Source organism: Pseudonaja textilis, chromosome 3 (genome assembly GCF_049901715.1).
Source record: "Pseudonaja textilis isolate UNSWEBS1 chromosome 3, rPseTex1.2, whole genome shotgun sequence".
Lineage (NCBI taxonomy): Eukaryota > Metazoa > Chordata > Lepidosauria > Squamata > Elapidae > Pseudonaja > Pseudonaja textilis.
The window spans coordinates 102117715-102139425 of NC_141992.1; the positions used below are offsets into that span (position 1 = coordinate 102117715).

The following is a 21711-nucleotide window of genomic DNA, read 5'->3' on the forward strand; positions in this document are numbered from 1 at the left end:
GTACATACCTTGAGGGTGAGGTCGACGGTAGCGGGAGAAACTGGAGTTAGGCTGGAGCTCTGTTGTAGAGTCTCCCTCCTAGGGAGGGGAAGGGTGTGGGGCAGGGGCACCTGAAAGGTAGGCAACAAAGATCACATTCTAGCTGGGTCTATGACAAAAGCCCCATTAAAAGCAAGAGCTCAAGCAGTGCAATTGAATTAGGTAGTCTTCCACTTAAGTACTTGACAGGGAAGCATTCAGAAGGGGGGAGGGGAATCTGACACATAGAAGAAATATTTGATTATTTATGATCTTGGAATATTATCCATTTTTAAAAAAATTTAAAAAATCAGGAAAATAAATTTCCTTCAGATTGAGCCTCAAAAGGTTCACATGGAAGTGATACATGTATCTTTGAGATACATTTCCTTCTATAATGCAACAAAAGCATAGAACTGTTGCAAATATAGCATGATTTTACTTGAAACTTTTTCAATTGGATTCAGAACTTAAGGGGAAGTATTTGAACTTGACTAGACACCTTTAGATATCCCAAACAAGGAAAGACAAAATAACTTCTTATTCCTCATCATTTCCAGTGCACTAAAATCATCACCTTACATGATGCTGACAAAGAATGGAATAAAGCTAGTTTAACCAACGGAAGTATATGAATGTTTAAGTCATATAATTATCAGGAAATCCAAGCCCAAAATTCAATACACCAAATACACCTGCATCTAAGAATTATAAGGTGTTTCCAATTGGATGTCATTCAACTAAAAGCTTTACATTCTTATGAAAAGAAGGAAAGCAACAAACACTCTCACAAACCAGAACACAGTATACACAGTATCATGAGGTACATTTAATAAAAAACAATTTATCCGTAATAAATTCTTGAAGAAATATTGTAATGCTGTTCTCCCTCCCCCTATATTAAAATACAAAGTTTTAAGAGATGGAATTGCAAAGTAAAAAGTACTTTCAACTGCCAGATAACATTTGACACTTTGCAACATTAAGTACAACAGGCGTGATCAAAATCACTTTTTTAATTAGCAACTTTTCTCTCAAATTTAAGATTATTTTGCATTCATAATTATTTCATAAATATATTCACTGTGTATTTAATTGTTTACATATTAGAGTAAATAATTAGATACCACATGGCAAGGAAATGTTAATAGAAAATCAGCATATGAAACTTAACTAAAAAACATATTTGCTTTCAGAATGGTTGTAATCCATATTCATAAAACCTGATCATTTAGAGCCCACTGCATCTGTTTCCATAAATTATTATTTTTTGTGCTACTTCTATTTTAAAAGTCCTCAAAGAAAGAACATGTATACTTTACAAACTTTTTCCTTACAAGGGTAAAAGCTGAAGAGTAGGAAGGAGTCATTTAGACAGCTAAATAAAACCCCTGCTCCATCTGCTAATACAGCAGTAATAACAGATATTGCAGAATTACAGTTTGATTAGAAACATTTTCAGTTTCATGTATCTCTCTCATAAAGATTATTTTTATCTTTTGCCCAGAGTTTTAGAAAATTAATTTCGTAATTAATCTCTGACTAAACAATTCATCCAAATCAGAACATTCAAGTTTAAAACTAGTAAAAAAGCAACATACAATCCTAGACGAAAAGATAATTGACAAAATATAAATACTCAGTGAAAACTTACTCTACCTGAGAGTAAGCATATTTAGTCAGGTACAGTAACCTCTCTTTGTCATTCCTATATGGTTAAAATTTGGCAACCATTCTGGAAACTTCTCAATCCTGATATAGGTTATGATGAGAAATTAACTCTACCCTCCAAGATTGGAAATAGAGCATTTCAGAAGTATGTATTATATTATATCAACTTCAGATTTTGAACAGATTTATCAATTGTTGTAGGCTACTCATAGTCATTTTATGTGAGATGGCCACCTATATACATACCTATGTATGTGTACGTGTGTGTGTGTTTAATAAAGAATGGCGAGAATGCCATTAAACCTTTCCAACAGTATCAATGTTAAGACGATTGACTGTGAAAGTCCTTCTATGTGGTGGACAATAAAAATATTAGGGGTGGTAAATGTTCAATGTAGTGGAGATATGAAATATTAGTTATGTAGTGGAGATATGAAATATTAGGGGTGGTAAATGTTCAATGTAGTGGAGATATGAAATATTAGTTATGTTTATTTGTATATCAAAATCAAATATTCTCTGCTTCTCCAGGTTTTGTCTAGGTCCAGCATAAAATCATATTGGGGTGCTGTGCGGTGAGCTCACAGTAAAGGTGGGATGTAAACTGCTCTGACATTACAGTGGGATAAAGAGAAATGAAGAATACATTATTTCATACATATTATAAAATAGTGAATTTGGAATAAGGACAAAGGTTTTGGCCTGGAAACCAAGAGGCTGTGAGTTCTAGGCTTCCCTTAGGCATGACAGCCAGCTGGGGTGTGACTTTGGGATAGGCACTCTCTCTCAGCCCAACCAACCTCATAGAGATGTTATGGGAAATATAGGAGGCAGGAGCATTATCTTTGTTTGCCACCTTGAGTTATATATTTAAAAAGGCAAGATAAAAATATAATAATCATTATCATAAAATGGTTCATATAGGTAAAATTTTTAAAGAGGAATATAGCTACCTTGATCCTTTAAAGTAAGTAATTGTTTTCTTATAACCACAGTTTAGTTGGATACAGTACTAAATTTTGGTGAAATGGAATGACATTATTAACCTATCCACATGACAGTATAAAATATGCGATATAATAACATGTGTTTAACAGTTCCCATTGCCTTTGTTCTTTATTACAAAAGTAAAACCTTAAGCCCAAATGGGATATCTTTGTGTCTTCCTTCTAAGACTTTAGTAGGAAAGGCATCAAACTGAGTCAAGGAGAATGTCCTCCTCCTATATTTAGTGAGTGTAATTTGACATAGGTGTTAACAAATCTGAGGAGGAAAATGAACAGGAGTAGGCCAGCACTATATTGTTGGGAAAAGATACCAGAACTAAGTATCAGTCCTTAATCTGCTGCCCCAACAATACTAATGTACATCTGTATTCGAATGTGCAAAGTTGGAATAATGAAATCCAAAGATGTCAGATCAGTGGGGGAAAATACGTTTTGGCTGGATGTGTGAAGATGTAAAACCAGACATTGGTCTTATTGCAACTGATACCAACATCATGGCGAAAAAAAAGATCTGAGACACAGCATAATCAGAAAGGGATGGCTACGTATATACCTGCTCTAGGATATGCATAACTATGAGTTCAACCAAACATCCATCCATCCATCCATCTATCTGTTATTTACACAAATCACTGGTTTTGGATGTGCCAGATTTAAGAGTGTACTATGTAATTACCCCAAATGAGTATAATTTCTTAATTATTCCTTTAATAACCCAATAATAAGTGTAGATTTCCTTACCGCATGGTATTACCTATGTTACTTTAATATGCAAAGAGCACATAATCTATCTTGTTTCAATATCTAATCACTTTTTACAAGTTTTTCAGGATATTTTAATAGGGAGTCTATATGTTAATATTATTTAAAATCCATGATTTTATTCTCAGATAAGAGAAATGAAGCTTATTTAATGATATTTTTCTTCAGGTATAACCAAAACGTAAAATAATTTAATTTTAAAATAAAATTAAATAGAGGAATTATACTATGAGACAATACACCTACATTTGTAACTAAAGCCTCCTCCATCTTTGAACTGTGTGTTGCCACTGTACTCGAATGAGAAGACGGTGTTGTATAGTCTGTTACAGACTCCTGTAAAAAAAGTTCAACCAGTTTATCTAAGTCATATACGCAACTTCCCTCAAAAATACGATTTGAACTTTGAGCAGAAAAGAATAATTTGTCAATTTCAACTTCATAAACTGAATTTCCCTATTAGATTAACTTAAAACTGTTCTTAGTCTTAATATGTTAACTATTAACTTTACATATTCAGTATTTTTAAAAAAGTAAACCTTTGTTGATTACCATTTACAGAGTAAATAAAAAGAGCTATAGCCTGTCAATAATTTAAAAAAAGCTAAAACGTGATTTTAAATTTCATATAACCACTAAGCAGGAAATGTAACATTCCCATTCATTTAAAATATAGAAAACACTAATACCCCTATGTCAGTGGTCTAAAACCACCAGGCCATGAAGCAGTACTGCTCCATGGCCTGTTAGGAACTGGGCCACACAGTTGCAGGTGAGCGGCAGGCGAGTGAGTAAAGCTTCATCTGTATTTGCAGCCGCTCCCCAGCACAAGCATCCCATCTCAGCTCCATCTCAGCTCATCAGGCACGGTATTCTCATAGGAGCACAAACCTTAGTGTAAACTGTGCATGAGAGGGATCTGGGTTGTTCACTCCTCCCCCCACCCTCCGGTCCATGGAAAAATGGTCTTTCATGAAACCAGCCCCAATTTATTATGACTCTTATAGTAATCTGCATATGTTATTTAACTACTAATATAAAAAATGATTAAGAGACTTTTGAAAAATTGGACATCCCAATAACTGAAAGGATAAGCATCTATAGAGTTAGGCTCTAGAAATTCTAGTTTCACTGAATCAAAATTCTCACAACACATTCTCCAATATCCATTCTTCTACACCGATATTTCTACTACAGGAATAGTAGAACAGTAGAAAATAGCAGTAATAAATCTTACTACAGCAGGTCCTCAATTTATGCCCAGTTTACCAAACGTTTGAAGTTTTTACAGAACCCCTAAAAGCTACTTACAACCTGGTTTCAAAGTTCTGACATCACACATGCACACCCATCTTATGATCATAGTTTGGGCACTTAGCAACCATTTTGCATTTCTGGCCATCTGCAACCAGCAGTGATCATGCGACCAGGATTTACAACAATTTTGCCAGAAACTGGTGTTTACTTCTGATTTCTAGCAAAAAACTAATCCACAGCGAATCGAAAGTTCGCTTAACAACTGCTGCAGCAACTTAACAACCATCAGAAAACAAGTCGGTTGGTCACATGTGACCTGCTTTATGACTGTGACTTAGGACTGTAATTGCCAGGCTCAATTATGGTTGTCATTTGAGAACTACTTTTTTTTTTAAAATGAGGAGAAGCAACTAACATCAAGATTGTTTTCACAGCAAAACAGTCTTACACTTCTTTTATGCTCTCACTTCAGAAAGCACCATAAAAGAATGTATTTGATAAAATTTGGGCAGGAAGAAATAAGCACTTCTATTTTCTTACTTTTTGAGTTGTTCCAAATTCTGCAGCTGACACTGATATCATTGTTCCTATTTCTGTACTAAGTTCATTAGTTGATTTGTTTTCTTTAGAAGTAATAGGATCTGAGCTTCTGACTGTATTAGCACTGGACTTTTCTTGCATCTCAGAATCGCCTTGTTGTGCCTCCTTTACTTTTTTGTTCTTAAGTGATCGCTCTTTCCCAATTGGGCCAGGCTTGTATTCTTTGCTTTCTACTGGATTCATATCTGGAAGCTAAAAATAATTAACAATATTTAATGTAAATATTTATGTATGCTGAATTCCAGAAGAAGGTATGGAAGTAATCAATCCAGTAACCACTGAGTTGTTTTTGTGGCTTATCAAAATTTGTATCTGTATAATACCTAACTACCTTGATTCCAAAACATTAAGCAGGATGGGATTCAATATTTGGCATATCAGAAAACCTGAAGGCTCCATACTATATTGAGAAGTGCAGAAAAAAATTCTGAATATAATTATGTAGTTATCAGGAATTGAACATCATTCAAAGGAGAATTTATCTTTTACCTATGTTCTATCGAGGAAGAGGGGAGATCATATGTAGAAAAATTCACCAGACAGATTTCTAAATGCCAAGCCAAATTAGATTCAGATTTTGTTTGATTCTAAGGAAACTTCAGTTTTCAGTTTTTCAGTGACCCAAACCAAATTAGAAACATTCAGAAATGTGAACGCCTGAGCACTGTAAAAAGCTACATAATTTTTAATAATAAAAAACAGAATGGGAAGAAAAGACAGATCTGATGACATATAGTTCTATAATCTACAATTCTAGGTTCCAACTACTTCCAAATTCTTACATTGTTTGTTTATTCAGTAAAATTCCTCTGTGACAGTTATCTGTAATTTGGAAAGCTATTACATCAGTAAAAAGCAACTAAAACCCAATTCTGGTAAAAATTCTGTTAAAGACAGAAGTTAATTCTTTTAGACATGAGAAGCCTGTTTTAAATTAAAATCAGGTAGCAGAAGATGGCTCCTGGCTGTTTAGGCATCCTGTATACTGTATGAATTCAACAATTCTTCGCCCCACTACAGTGACTTAATCATTAACTTCTCTTTCACAAGATCCAATGAAAAATGGAGCCTTTTATTATATATTTTATTAAAAATTCTTACAGGCTTAAATGGTTTCAGGATGAGAATTGGAAAATTTCACCCACCTTTTGTGTTTTTATAGGTCCTGCGCGTGGTTGTTTTTGCCTTTGTTCTTTTGGTTCAAGAAGCTTCTCTGAGGTCTTATCTGAAACTGGCCCAACTTCACTATCACTCCCACTAGAGGCTGGAGCTCCAAACTGAATTGTTTCTATTCCCAAATCAATTCCACCTTCCTGTCCAGCAGCGGTTCCCTAGTAAAGGCATCATTCTTTTAAAAAAAATTTATAACTCAAGCGGACTTTGGTGTTGTATTGTAGCATTTAAATATTTTGGAGAAGTTATAACCTAAAACAACTTGTGAAACCATATTCATTAAATTTTAACAAGTTAAATCATGGAAATCAACAAAAAATATCCTGGTTGGGGAAAATAACCACAATCAAAATATCTATTTTACCATATTTTTTAGTATTTCAAACCCATCGTATCTTTCTAATTATATAGGAGTTGTATGTAGAATTACTGAACAACTTTATACATGAGAGTAAAATGATACAAGTTAAATTGTTTATAGCAATCCAGAGACGGGAGAAATAAGAATTCCAAATTTACAGATGTTATCACAATGTAATACTACTATTGAGTAGTATCTTTATTAATGTAACCTTGTACAGTTTTCAAATTGGCTTAAATTTGAAACAAATGATTTAAAAAATAGTTCAAGTTAAAGCATTATAATTTTCCAGTACAGGCCCCTTGTGGAAAAGAATAAGTAAAACCAATATAAGACAGTGTTTACCCTCTGGGATGCGGATATATTTTTATAGCAATATCAACTGTCCAAAAATAGTTGTAAACAGAAGGTTTGAAGCACATTTTCTTTAAAAAAAAAGTATTTAAAGGGGAGATATAGGCAGTCCTTGACTTACAGCTGTTCATTTAATTACCAAAGTTACAAGAAGTACTAAAAAAAGTGATGTGACCAGTTCTTACACTTATGACTGTTGCAGCATCGCCACACTCACGGCATCAAGTTACGCGTGCTTGGCAACTGGCATGTATGTCCAGTGGTTGCAACTTCCCAGGATCCTGGGACTGTGATTTGCAATCCCATTTTAGGGAGCTTTTGACAAGCAGTCAATCAATGGGAGAAGCCAGATTTGTTTAATGACTACATGATTCACTTAACAACTGTAATGATTCACTTAACAACCATAGCAAAAAAGAAGGCACAACTCATTTAACAACAGCTTGCTTAGCAATGAAAAATTTGGACTGGGACTTCTGGTGGCGTCGCGGTATGGCGAGGTAGAAGAACCTTGATCTGCTCTCCTACATCGGGGTTTTTGCTCATGGGCAGCCGCTTGAGGCGAAGTTAGATCCTGGTGGGATCACTCAAGTGAGGAAGAATTCCTGGAGCCGAGTGGGAATTGCAATCCCGGAGGTAAAGAAGGGAGCCCGAAGCAAAGGCAAAAGAAGTCAGCCAGTTAGGCTGGCCCGAAGATGCGACGGAACAACTTTGAGAAGGAAGTGGAAAGACGAGATCCAATTTGGAGTCCGGGAACAAGGCCGAAAGGAAATTGATGTTGGATTATAATTAATGGATAAACTTGAAAGGTAATTGGTACGTGTGTGAAATGCCAGAGTGGAAGGGGGAAAGTGGAAAGTGGCAGCAAGACTGAGCTGTTTACCCATAGCACCGGATAAAGCAGAAAATTGCTTTTAAAAAGGAAAGTGGAAAGAAGAGTGACTATTGATGAGGAAAGTTTTGTATTTCCAGCCACATGAACATACCGTGTAGAGTATTCTATTGTGGAGAAGAACTGTGAAACTGAAATCTTTGGAAGTGATTAGAGGAGTGACAGTGCAATTCGTGGAGGCAGACATTGTGACAAGAAGAGCGGAGTAAAGTGGCAGAGGTACCAGACTGAACTGAGAACTGAGAATTGAGACTTGAAGTTCTTACTGGATATAACTGGATAACTAAGGAAACACTTGGGAAAAAGGAGATTGTAAATCCTCTCCTCATTGAGTGTTCATTTTGTTCTCTTTTTCTCCTTTAAAATTGATTGGAATGGTATAATCTCATTTTCTATTTACTTAGGGTATATATTTAATTAATAAGAAAACAAGATTGATTGGTTATTTTGAAATAGGTTTTAATTTAAGTAAGTGATATTTAACCCCTTTGGAGTACATTTTATATTTTTCTTTTCTTTCACTCTTTACATATATCTGATTGACTATAGATTAATGATCTTAATATATTGATTAATATAAAGATGAGATAATTAATTGTTCTTTCCCTCTCTTTCTCCTACCCTCCTTATATTAAATACTGTGAACTATTGAAATATAAATATATTTTAAAAATATTAATTAGAAATTTAAATTCTTATTAAATATTTAAGATAATATTAACTGAAATATAGCAATTAATTTAAAGAAGCAATTGGGGTTATAAAATTGTTATATACTTAAACATAGTTGCATGACTTTTTGACTTGTTGGATAATTTAATGAATTCATTAAGACTAGATACAATACTAATAGAATGTGAGGTGAACAAAGTAATAACAAGTAAAGTGGGCTGGAAAGTTTGAAAATATAGTTAAGTAACTGATAAGAATCTCCTTGCCTAACGGTGGTAAGGAATTAGACCAAGCAGATAAACAGTAATATAAAAGCTTAGAGAATTGAGAAAATCGAATTGTAAAACACAGATAAAGTTGATGGTAGTAGACAACACGACTTGGGAGAATATAGCTAGGATAGTGGAGAAACAACGAAGAATTATTAAAGATATAACCAGCACATCTACCACCATTACTAAAGTAGGAAGAAAACCGACACCAGCAGTAACACCATCTACCCATCGACCAAAAAAATGATTGAAGGGATGTTGGCACCAGAAAAATCCACAGCCCAAACCAGCACACAATTGGTTCAAACCACATTCTTAACTATCCAAAGTATGATGTTGACATTGCAGGAATCGATGTCCAAAAACCATATGGAAAGCAAAGTAGAAAGAGAAATAATGAAAGAAGAATTAAAAAATGAGTCAGGAGAAATGAGAATTGAAGTCAAAAATTTTGGATGGAAAGATAGGCTAGATCCAAGAATTGATTAAAATAAACGAAGAGAAGATTAAAGCGATTGAAAAACAAGCTAATCAAACAGAAAAGAAGTTGGAAGGCATGGAACAAATTAAGGAGCAGAATAAAGAGACCAATGAGACCCTGACTCATCTTGAGATGGACAAGACCTCCTATTATCTTAGATTCCAGACCATGGAGGAAGAGAGGGGAGAAAACTTACTGTTGGTGATGGCGGAGATGTTGGCGGAGCTTTTGAACAGAGATAGAGGTGAGATGGTAAATGAGCTGGACAACGTATACAGAGTGTACACGAGTTACGCGAGATGGCATAGACTCCCCAGAGAAGTGTATATTAGATTTGCAAGGAGGCAAGTGAAGGATATAATTTATAGAATTACGAGAGATGAAGGAATAAAATACAAAGATAGAGAAGTGATTGTTCTAAAACAGGTGCCAAGGAGAATTCGCAAACAGACTATCGATTTCTCACGAATTACTTAAACAAAAAAATGTATCTTTTAGATGGATTACCCCAGAGAGTATACTAGCAATATGGAAGGAAAAAAGGGTGAGAATAGATAACTGAACCAAAGCTCAAGAATTCTTTGACCAAATCGGAAAATAGAGGAAGAACTGAGCAGCAGGGATGATCATGAAATTCCGAGCCAAGAAGAACTACAATCTAGAAACCAGGGGAGGGAGAAGGAGAGGGAAGGAGATGAGACGTTGGGAAGAGAAGAAATAGGAGTGAGGACGAGAAGTCAAACGACGGGTAAAAATATCGAGGGATAGAAGTAAGAAAGGAATGGATAAAGGAGTGAATTTGATATCTATAAATATTAATGGGTTAAATGACCCAGCTAAGAGAAAAAGAATATTTTTTAAGTTAGAAAAACAGAAAGCGGATATAATATGTATTCAAGAAGTTCATATAAAGAAGAGAGATGAAGGGTACTTATTAAATAAAAAGTTTGGCGAAAGAGAAAAAAAGAGGCGTAGAATTATATATAAAAGAAGATATAGCCTCAGAATTGATTTATAAAGATGAATTGGGAAGAATAGTAATGGTAGAGGTGGTAATGCAAAATAAAAAGACATCAGTGGGGATGTATGCCCCTAACAAAAACCAGAGTGAATTTTACAAAAGCTTATATGAAAAACTAATAGAATTTGGAAACCCAAGAATTTGTATTATAGGAGACTATAATGCAATAACAGATAATAGACAAGATAATGCTTGTGAACAAAAGACAATATAAGAAACGGAATACATTGCCTAAGAAATTTATAGAGATGGTCGAAGAATTAGAATTAGTGGATGCGTGGAGAAAAAGGAACCCAGGAATATCATAGTTCACTTTCTACTCCAGCCCACACAAATCATGGTCCAGGATAGGTATGGCCTGGGTAAATAGCGAGCTATACAAAGAGATTCAGGACATAAAAATTTTGGCTAACACATGGGCAGATCACAACCCGATACAGATAGTTTGGAAAAACAGTCATTATAAAAAAAAGTAGATGGACACTTAATTCCCAAGTACTGAAAGAAGAAGAATATATTCAAAAAGTTAGGGAAAAATTGATTAGTTTTTTTAAATTTAATAAAAAGCAGGATACCTCATTGCAGAACCTATGGGATACAATGAAGGCATACTTAAGGGGAATATCGATAGCTTATATAGCAAATAGAAACAAAGAAAGAGAGGAAAAGTGGAAAGCCCTAACAAAAAGAATAGAGAAATTGGAAAATAAGCAAATGGAAACCCCGGGAGATGAGCATATTAGAAATGAACTAGCATTAGTTAAACATGAGATGAATATTTTAGATCAAGAGGAAACAAAACTATTTCGAACATGCAAATAAACCCGGAAGGTGGCTGGCATATAAATTAAGAAAAGAAAATCTGAAAAGAACGATATATCAATTACAGGATAAAAATGGAATAACAGAGACAGATCAGGAGGAAAAAAAAGGAAATTGTAAGAGTACTTTGAAGACCTTTACAAACAAGAGTAGTTGATTTAAATAAAATAGAAGAATATTTGAAAGAAGGAACTCTCTATCCAATATCAGAGGATAAAAAAGAGATGCTTAATAAAGAAATAACTTTAGACGAGCTAAAGGCGGTGATTCAAAAACAAAAAAAGAAACAAAACTCCAGGCCCAGATGGGCTACCAAATGAGCTATATAAAGAAATGTGATATACTAGAGATAATGCTATTAGAGGTTTGCAATGGGGTATTACTGGAAAATACCAGAATCTTGGAAGGAAGCATACATAACATTGATTCCGAAAGAGGGTGCAGATGCCAATCAAACAAAGAATTACAGACCAATATCCCTTTTAAATTCAGATTACAAAATTTTTCTGGCGGTAATGGCGGAAAGATTAAAGAAAATACTCAGTAATAAATTTCACCCAGATCAAAATGGATTTCTTCCCACGAGGCAGATCAAATATAACACAAGAACAATAATAGACATATTGGAATATTATGTTGCAAGCCAAGTGACCTTGGTCTTTCTGGATGCACAAAAGGCCTTTGATAACTTAAACTGGGACTTTATGAAAAAGCAGATTAATCTGATGGATTTTGGAGCTAATTTTGTAAAAATGTTGAAGGCAATCTATGCCACACAAAAGGCCAATGTATTATTAAATGGAGAAATTACCAAATCATTGAAGATAAGGAAGGAGGTCAGACTGGGATGTCCGCTTTTAGCTCTGCTTTTTATAACAATTTTGGAAACTTTGCTGGACAGAATTAGATTAAATAAAGAAATTAAAGGAATTAAAATAAAAAATCAAGAATATTAATTACAAGCCTTCACAGATGATATGGTTTTTGTCAAAGAAGATCCAATAGACTCAGGATCAGCTCTATCTACTAAATGAAATAGATAAATTCAGTAAATTAGCAGGATTAAAAATCAATAAGGAAAAAACCAAAATGCTAGTTAAAAACATAACAAATAGTAAACAAAAAAAAACTGGAAGAAAAGACAAGATTACAAATTGTAAATAAAATTAAATATTTAGGAATTTGGTTAAGAGATAGAACATTAAATCTGCGAGAGGGTAATTATACTAAATTACTGAAACAGATTGAAAAGGACTTGGAAAATTGGAATAAGATGAAAATTTCATTATTAGATAGAATAGCAACAATCAAAATGAATGTTCTACCTAAAATATTATATTTGTTTCAAACAATTCCAATATTACTGGATGAAAAAAGATTTAGATAGAATTGTGATGACATTTTTCTGGGCAAAGAAAAAAACAAGGATAAAAAAAGCTTATTTACAAGATAATAAAAGCAGGGGTAGATTCGGACTACCTGTCTGGGAGACATGTTATAGAGCAGTGGCATTAGTGTGGATAAAAGATTGGATTGATTTAAGGAATAATAGGATTTTACAGTTGGAGTGACATGATTTACAGCGAGGTTGGCATGCATTTTTATGGAACCTGAATAGTAAAAATAATCTATATTTTACTAGACATGTATTCCGAAAGTCTTTAATTAAAATTTGGACTGATATAAAGAATCATTATACTAAAATCCCGAGGTGGTTTTCAACGATGGAGGCAATGTTTCACTTAAATACTATGGACATTAGTAAAAGACTTAAATATTACCAAATATTAGATAGTGAAGGAAGAATTAAAATGAAACAGGAACTAGAATCCCAAGAGATAGTTATTGATAATTGGTCATATTTTCAAATAAACTTGAGATACAACAAAGACGTAAAGGAATACGGAATTGAGGTGAAAGACACATACCGTATATACTCGAGTATAAGTCGACCCGAATATAAGCCGAGGCACCTATTTTTGCCTCAAAAAACTGGGAAAACTTATTGACTCGAGTATAAGCCCAGTTTTTCAGCACATTTTTTGTGCTGAAAAAAACCCCCTCGGCTTATACTCAAGTGAGATTCCCTCTGAAAAAAATAATAATGGTGTGGAGCTCCGGATCTGGGCAGCCGCTTCTCTGCTTCCTTTGCAACTTGTAAGCCTGGGGGTAATCGGAAGCAGAAAAGTTCTTGCATGAGGATATATTGTTTTTTCTTTATTTAACTGTTTTTAGGTGGGGGGAAAAGACCCACCGTCATATGAGAATGCTCAGACATGAAATCTATCCACCTGAAAATAAGTGTGTGTGTGTGTGTGTGTGGGGGGATTTTAACAGAGGGAAAACATAGGGAGAAGGCAAAAGCGACGGAAGATCCTTCAGGGGAAACTGAGGGGGAGACTCACCCTTGGTCCAGATGAGCCCCCTTCCCCGCCCCTAAGGAAGCAGAGGCAGCCAGCAAGGGCAGGCAAGCCCCGCTTCGCGGACTCCGTCCGTCCTCGCTCCCACCCACCCACCCAAAGCCACGAAGTCCCCCAATCGCGCAGCCCAGAATCGTCCTCCCCTCAGGGGGCAGCAACGACACCCGGTGTTTCCTGAAACAAGAAGCTCCGCCGTGCAATGAAAGCGCCCTGGCTCTAGGCTCAGAAAACAACGCGAGCCGAGGTGGCTTCGTTTCCTCAGCCCTAGCTGCTTTCAGTCCGCTTGGGAGGAGGGGGAGGAGGAGGGGGTGGCAGCAGCTCGCATTGTTTTCTGAGATCGCAGAAAACAACGCGAGCCGAGGTGGCTTTGTTTCCTCAGCCCTAGCTGCTTTCAGTCCGCTCGGGAGGAGGAGGGGAGGAGGAGGGGTGGCAGCAGCTCACGTTGTTTTCTGAGATTGCAGAAAACAATGCGAGCCGAGGTGGCTTCGTTTCCTCAGCCCTAGCTGCTTTCAGTCCGCTCGGGAGAAGGAGGGGAGGAGAACAACGCGAGTCGCTGCCACCACCTCCTCCTCCCCTCCTCCTCCCGAGCGGACTGAAAGCAGCTAGGGCTAAGGAAACGAAGCCACCTCGCGTTGTTTTCTGAGCCTAGAGCCAGGGCGCTTTCACTGCACGGCGGAGCTTCTTGTTTCAGGAAACACCGGGTGTCGTTGCTGCCCCTGAGGGGAGGACGATTCTGGGCTGTGCGATTGGGGACTTCGTGGCTTTGGGTGGGTGGGTGGGTGGGAGAGAGGATGGACGGAGTCCGCGAGCGGGGCTTGCCTGCCCTTGCTGGCTGCCTCTGCTTCCTTAGGGCGGGAAGGGGGCTCATCTGGACCAAGGGTGAGTCTCCCCCTCAGTTTCCCCTGAAGGATCTTCCGTCGCTTTTGCCTTCTCCCTATGTCTTCCCTCTGTTAAAATCCCCACACACACACACACTTATTTTCAGGCGGATAGATTTCGTGTCTGAGCATTCTCACATGATGGTGGGATTCCCCCCCCCCCAAAAAAACAGTTAAATAAAGAAAAAACAATACATCCTCATGCAAGTACTTTTCTGCTTCCGATTACCCCCAGGCTTACAAGTTGCAAAGGAAACACGGAAGCAGGGAAGCGGCTGCCCAGATCCGGAGCTCCACACCATTTTTTTTTCCAGAGGGAATCTGACTCGAGTATAAGCCGAGGGGGTTCTTTTCAGCACAAAAAATGTGCTGAAAAACTCGGCTTATACTCGAGTATATACGGTATTTAGATAAAATACTTTTAAACCCTGAGAAAAGTTTGAGTTCCAAATTATATAATTATTTATTTTTGGGTTATAGTATTGATCTGGATGTCTGGGAAGAAATCTGGCAGAAAAACCTGACACTAACCAAATCAGTAGCACACAAGGAGAATCTATACAAAATGATGTAGAGATGGCATCTGGCACCCTCTAGACTGGCCAAAATATTTCTGACAGCCAATCCTTGCTGTTGGAAATGTAAAGGGAAATTTGGTACATATTTTCATTCATGGTGGACTTGCCCTGAGATAAAGAAATATTGGTTAAAAATAAAAACGTGGATAGAAGAAATTATAGAGTGTGGGCTGGAGTGGAAACCGGAATTATTTTTGTTGGGAATGATCAAAGGGGACTACCCCACCAAAGTAAAACACCTGACCATCCATTTATTAACTGTGGCACGTATTTCATTAGCACAATATTGGAAAAACCCAAATGTACCACTGATACAGGTTGCTGTTCAGAAAACATATAAGTGTGCCCAATTGGAGAGGCTTACACTTAAAATTAATGGGAAGGAGGATACAGATTACTACTGGATATGGGATAAATGATATAAGTGGGTAGACAATAAAAGCGGAAACATGTAAATGAACCTAAAATATAAATTATATTCAGCGGTTTATATTATATTAAATATATAAAAACAATTAAAGGTTTTAAACCTTCTTTTCTCTGTTACTACTATTATTATTAGCCATTTATAATATTTTTTTTGTTTACTAGTTAAAAAACATGAATGTATTCGTAATAGAAGAGTAGTTATAAACCAACATGAAAATAGAGTATCTTGTGAATTATTTAGCGCTTAGGATAATGAGTGAAGATGTGAATAGTACTAGCCAATAATGATTTTTAGGACTTACCAAATTCGATAACAAATGTAAAGAATTATGTGTTATTCACATATTATTGTTCCTGTATTTTTGAAATTGTACGTTTTTAAATTTGTAAATAAAATTGCTTTTAAAACTTTAAAAAAAAAGAAAAGAAAAATTTGGACTCAACTGTGGTTGTAGGTTGAGGACTATCAGCACTTAATTGGATTTTGCTTCTAGATGCCTTAAAAATAGGTTAGAAAATAGACCGTTAAAAAGAAACCCTGAGCACTGTATTAGTTGACACTATCCATTACAGATAGTCTTTGACTTTTGTCGAATTTTGTACCATAGTACAACCTGTCTTTCAACAAGTTAACAGTTAAGTTACTAATGATTGTTAAATGAATCTGACTTCCAACAAGCCTTGACTTTGCTTGTCAGAAGATAGTCAAAGTTGATCACATGATTTTGGAATACTGCAACTGTCATAAATACATGCCAATTGCCAAGCATCCAAATTTTGAACACACGACCATAAGGATGTTGCAACAATTTTAAGTTTGAAAACTGGTCATAGTTCAGTTTTTTCAGTGCTGCTGTAACTTTGAACAATCACTAAACGAATGGTTGGAAGTAGGAGGACTCCCTGTATTAGTACATTTCTAACATATTATGAAGGATTTATTATACTGTAACAGAACTAACTAACTGAATTTTATGTATTTAAAATTATTATTAAAAAATGAAACAAGATGAATCTGTATCCATCAGGTCTTAACATACACCTTTGTGTTAGAAAAGATACTTTCAGGCACCTTTTGTGTCACTTTTCCTTGATACAAGTGAATGAAACAGTTAAAACTCTAATCATTATTCAATTAATTATGATGAACAAAAGCATCACAGAAAAAAAAAGGAAGGAAATGGCTTCGCATTCTCAGAAGAAATCACAGATTCTTTGTCAGGGAGAAAGCTTTTACCCTTTCAGCATATTAGTTCCTTTGATTTGAATGCAAGATCCTTTGCTGAAAAAATGGCTGGGATTGTTTTAAAGTCCTCTAGGAGTGCTTTCCACATATTTCTAGCTATATGTCTGCAAGGAGTTTTTTTTCCTATTCATGTCAATAGAACTTTGTTCAGTAAACACAGCCTTCTGTTTTCTACTTCATAAATCCATCCCTTTCTATATGGCTATAGCTGCCTGGATTTGTCTGGGCCTATCTCTGTCCAAATGATTTGTTGTATCCAAAGAGAGAGAAAAAGCAAAACTTATAGGTGTCCAATTTGTTGTAACTGGAGATGTATATGTACATATACATCTATAGCAAATTGGTAAGAAACCATTCCATTAGAGTGGATGCAACACAACATTTTTTTAAACTGAAACATGCCCAAAATATAGCTTCTAATATATTATTTAGATACAAGTTTTTCTACACACACACACACACGGCAAGTTTTAAATCAAAATTCAAGCTATATATTTCCATACCTCTGGTGAAGTAGCTGATCCAAATGATGTCAAAGGCTTATTCCATGCACTGACAGAAGGTGGCTGTGGAGGACTAATAGGCCCCACTAAAAGTTCCAAGAATAAAGTAAATCAGAATTTTTGAAAGGAAGACGTATTAGCAAAAGTTCTGAAAAGTGGTTTAAAGCTACCTCCCATACAGTTGAGCTCAGGAAATTTGGAAAACAAATTTCTTACTACAATGTATAGCTGAAGAACAAAAATTTCTGGAATTGATCCAGAAAAAAGTGGAGAAACACAGCATGTTAAAGTAGTAAAGCAGCTCCTATTGTATTTTGGGCAATATTCACATATAGTGGTAGATACGATAATCTTTGGAAGAGTTAGAAAAAAAAGGAATAGACGATATAGATTTTAAGAGTGTGTGGCTGAACTATGCAGCTTTTAAGATCTAATTAGCTTTTAAGATCTAATTTTTACCATAACAATATCATATGAAGGGCTCAATTTTTCATATTGAGAGAAATTGAAAAGCCCAGGGAGATAAGTTAATTCAACACCTTAAAGTACACATTTTTCTTTTCTTGTATATGTAGCTAGATGGAAAAAAGGTCTCTGCTTACATTTTTTAGAGATGTCATTGAGGACACTTGTAGGGGGTACTTTATTATCCCAAAATTCAGTTCCTACAGCATTATGGGAAGCTGCATTCTGCAGAGTTTTGCTTGTTCCTGCATAGTCTGTACAGATGTTCAATGCACAAGTTGCTGGTGTTTGTGCCTGAACTGAAGTTTGTGGACTTGGAATCTGAGTTACACCTTGCAATGGGACTTGTGGTTGAGCCTGACCTTGTTGAGCAGCAGCTGCAGCCGCCGCCGCTGCAGTTGCCTGTTGTTGTTTTTTGGCAAACCTGGGCGGTAGCTTAGAACTTGTGCATCTTCCTTTTTCATTTGAATTCTTTTTGGTCCAGACCTGAGAAAGAAAATACTGTTGAGAGATGATCCACTAGGGAAAGATGAAATTGAAATGCTTAAATGACAAAACAATGTTTTCCAAATGATCCACTTAATTCAAGGAATATGTTTGACTGATGGTTAAAAAATTATTAGATGAATTTATATAGCACAAGCAGACTGATTAGATATTCCTTCCTACAAGTGTAAGATTTTTGCCATGGCCATTTTATCAACTATCTATCAGATAATGATGAATAACCTGGAATCAGGCGTTGCATACAAATAAATAATTTAAAAGACACCATGTTGATGATTTAACAGAATATTCAACTAGTTAGACCCACAACTGGATCCAGTATGGTAATTCTTATGGCCTGCAAGGAAGAATGTTCCAGGAAATGTTGGCATTAATTTCAAGTAGAATAGATGTCTGAGCACCATTTACTCTAGATGTCTCTCAATTTCAACTCCAAGGAATATGAATCATAGTAAGATATATGCAAGTAGTTGTAGTTCAGCAACAACTGAAGAGCCACAGAATACTCAATATGTGGTGAGGGATAGTAAGTGATCAAATGTATTAATTATGTAAATCGTTTGGAGTATGAGATCAACTTCTCCTGTAAGATTCTAAATAGAACAGGACATAACAAAATGGAGTAAATCACAATTATTTTGCAGGGACTAAAGAATGTGCAGAGTGTAACTGAAATTATCTCAGGAACTAGATATAATTCAAATCAATACTTCTTTCTACAAGAAAAAATAATGCTATGCATGATCTCAAACCTGCACTGTTTGTTCTTCCTTTTTTCTACGTTCTTCATCTTGCAAACGTTTTTGCTGTTTTTTTGACACTACTTCAGTGAAACCATCGTTGTTCAAGCTGGATTGGGAATCTTCGATTACAGTCACTTCAGGATGGTCATCAATAATGACAACACCTATAAAGGAAGTCCAAATTTTAATCAGACCTATACCTAGGCACCAATTTAAAGCAATGGTCATTATCATATGTTTAATTTATTCAGGGGAAAGGACCCCCCCCTTCCCCAACACCACTATTCCACTTGATGTTTCATGAGGAAAGCACTACATACAATCATAGAATTGGAAGTATCTTGGAAGTCTTCTAGCCCAACCCGCTGCCAAGTGCTAGAATTCTCACACGATCATGGATAAATGGCTATCCAATCTTTTCCTGAAAATCTCCAGGAATGGAGCATTTATGAATCTTAAGTATCTTACAGAGATTTTCCAAGTACATACTTGCATAGTTATTAAGATCAAACTGAGAGATTGCATCCACTTTCTCTTTGGGTTTCTTTGGGCCAGACTTGGTCTCTTCCCGCTTCTTGTTGCTATCTTTGGAACCTTTTGACACAGTAGCACTGTTACCGTTTTCCTCCTGATGCAAATTGCTGCTTACTGATTCAGTGCTAATCACAACAGGGATCGGTTCTTCAAATGGTCTGTACAAGAAACAGGACCAATTAATTTAGCAATAATAAATAATTAGTTAAAGCACAGGATTGGAAGAAATAATGGCATCTAGCACATTATGAAACCTTGTCCATATTTTAATTCCTCATGCCTCATTTTACGTACAGGTAGACCTCAACTTATGGTTGCTTAATGCAGTCACAACAGCCTCAGAATGGGTGCTTGGGCCACTGTAAAATGTTGCACCTCTTCCATTACATGGCCACAATTTGGGCACTTGGTAACCTATTCACATTTATGACAAGTTGCCAAGTGACCTGTGATCAAGTGAATGCCATTTGGAGTCTTCTCTGGCAGCTTCTCCAGAAAGTCAATGGGGAAGACAGCAGGGAAGGTTACAAGCACAGGTGATGCTGGATTTGAGGTATGTTCACAGCATGCCAAGGGATTTCCCCGCCCCGCCCCCATACAGGGACAGGAAAGCCTATTGGAGCCTGGAGGAACAGACCTCAAATCTAGTGAAAATGCCAGCGAACACCAGGATTTTGAGCCTCCAAAAACAATGGCATTTATTAACATTTTCGCTAGTTCTGAGGTCTGTTCCTTCAGCACACTGAGAGATTTCTCTCCCACCTCACAAAGTCCAGGAGATCCGGGCCCTCTACCCAATGCCCTGCTTAACAACCCACATTATACTTAACGACCACAACTGGGAGAGCTGGGATTGCAGTCATTGCATGAAGAGGTCACATGGAGTCTCACTTAATAACTGCTTTCCATGATGACCAAGATTCCAAGTCCAATTGTCATTATAAGTGGTGGACTAAGTCTATTTTGTCCTTTCTTGACAAATGCAACAAGTTTCTTTCAACACATGCCTAAGATTTTGGAGTGGAGAGATAAGGAGGAAGGAATGTAATGGACTTCCAACTATAGAGGAATATCTGTCCTTATTGGACAACAAATTTTACTTTTGAAATTAAGATTTGTGCATTTTTTAATTCAGAAATGTTTTGTGTGCAATTAATCCAAACAGGAGTAGCAACAACATAAAAGGGGGGAAAGCATGCAAATGAAAACATCTATTTTCCTGTCTAACATGTTTTGAATTGAATTAGTTCTGTTTAGAATTATAGCCACAGTATAAACACAAATCTTTCATACATGTTTACAATACATAATCACCATTAAAATATGCTGTAGTGCCTTAACCATTCTATGGATCACAAAATATATGGATTGTAGCTTAAAACATACAGAATAACAATGATTAAATACTGAATTTGGTTAGCACAACCTTTCACTTTAAAAAATATTTCAAGCCAGTGCTTTCTTACAAATCATTACATTTACCTGATATAAAAAATAATGCAGTTTTATAGGCTTTGTCTTTTGATAAAAATGCACAAAAGATTTATGTAACCAGTTTTACACAAAATTGAAAAAAAACCTCCTTAATATGGCAGAAATTAACAAATGGCAGTGCTTTTAAAAAAACAAACAAAACCCAAGCAGATTCTTATTAATTTATTCTAACATACTTCCAGGTGAAATGGGTCTCCAAGATCAAAATGTCAGTCTTGGTTTTGTCCAAAATTGTTAATTTTGGGAAAGTAATTTCTTTGTGTCCTTATTAAAGTGGAAAATATAGTAAAGTTAACCAAGGGGATTCTTTGGTTCCATTATTTTGCCTCTAAGTGTGCCAAAATGAAGGTGCACAAAAAGTGCATAGACAGAAAAAAACATCTTCTAAAAAAATGAGGGTTTTTCTTTTTTTTTGCAAAGAATGTACTCAGCCTGAAAGTTCACGGATTCTGAGAAAGCTTAATTAGTCTGATTTAAAATATCAGGCTGCCTCTTTTATCCTGAGCCAATGTTTTCCTATGGCAGCAATTCAAGTGATGATAGCATGAAAT

At 36.0% G+C, this 21711-nt stretch overlaps 1 protein-coding gene across 5 annotated transcripts in view; it reads right to left on the reverse strand.

Annotated features, from left to right (window-relative positions):
• PRRC2C (proline rich coiled-coil 2C) overlaps positions 1–21711 on the reverse strand; it is a 79361-nt gene that overhangs the window by 27891 nt on the left and 29759 nt on the right. For all 5 annotated transcript variants that reach the window (XM_087930506.1, XM_026703394.2, XM_026703392.2 and 2 more), the window contains exons 17-24: positions 19622–19824; positions 19142–19296; positions 18020–18368; positions 17418–17503; positions 6461–6646; positions 5256–5507; positions 3705–3794; positions 9–110 (exon numbers count right to left, since the gene is read on the reverse strand). In XM_087930506.1, the coding sequence (XP_087786632.1) occupies positions 9–110; positions 3705–3794; positions 5256–5507; positions 6461–6646; positions 17418–17503; positions 18020–18368; positions 19142–19296; positions 19622–19824 (1423 nt within the window). The remainder of the gene's footprint in view (positions 1–8; positions 111–3704; positions 3795–5255; positions 5508–6460; positions 6647–17417; positions 17504–18019; positions 18369–19141; positions 19297–19621; positions 19825–21711) is intronic.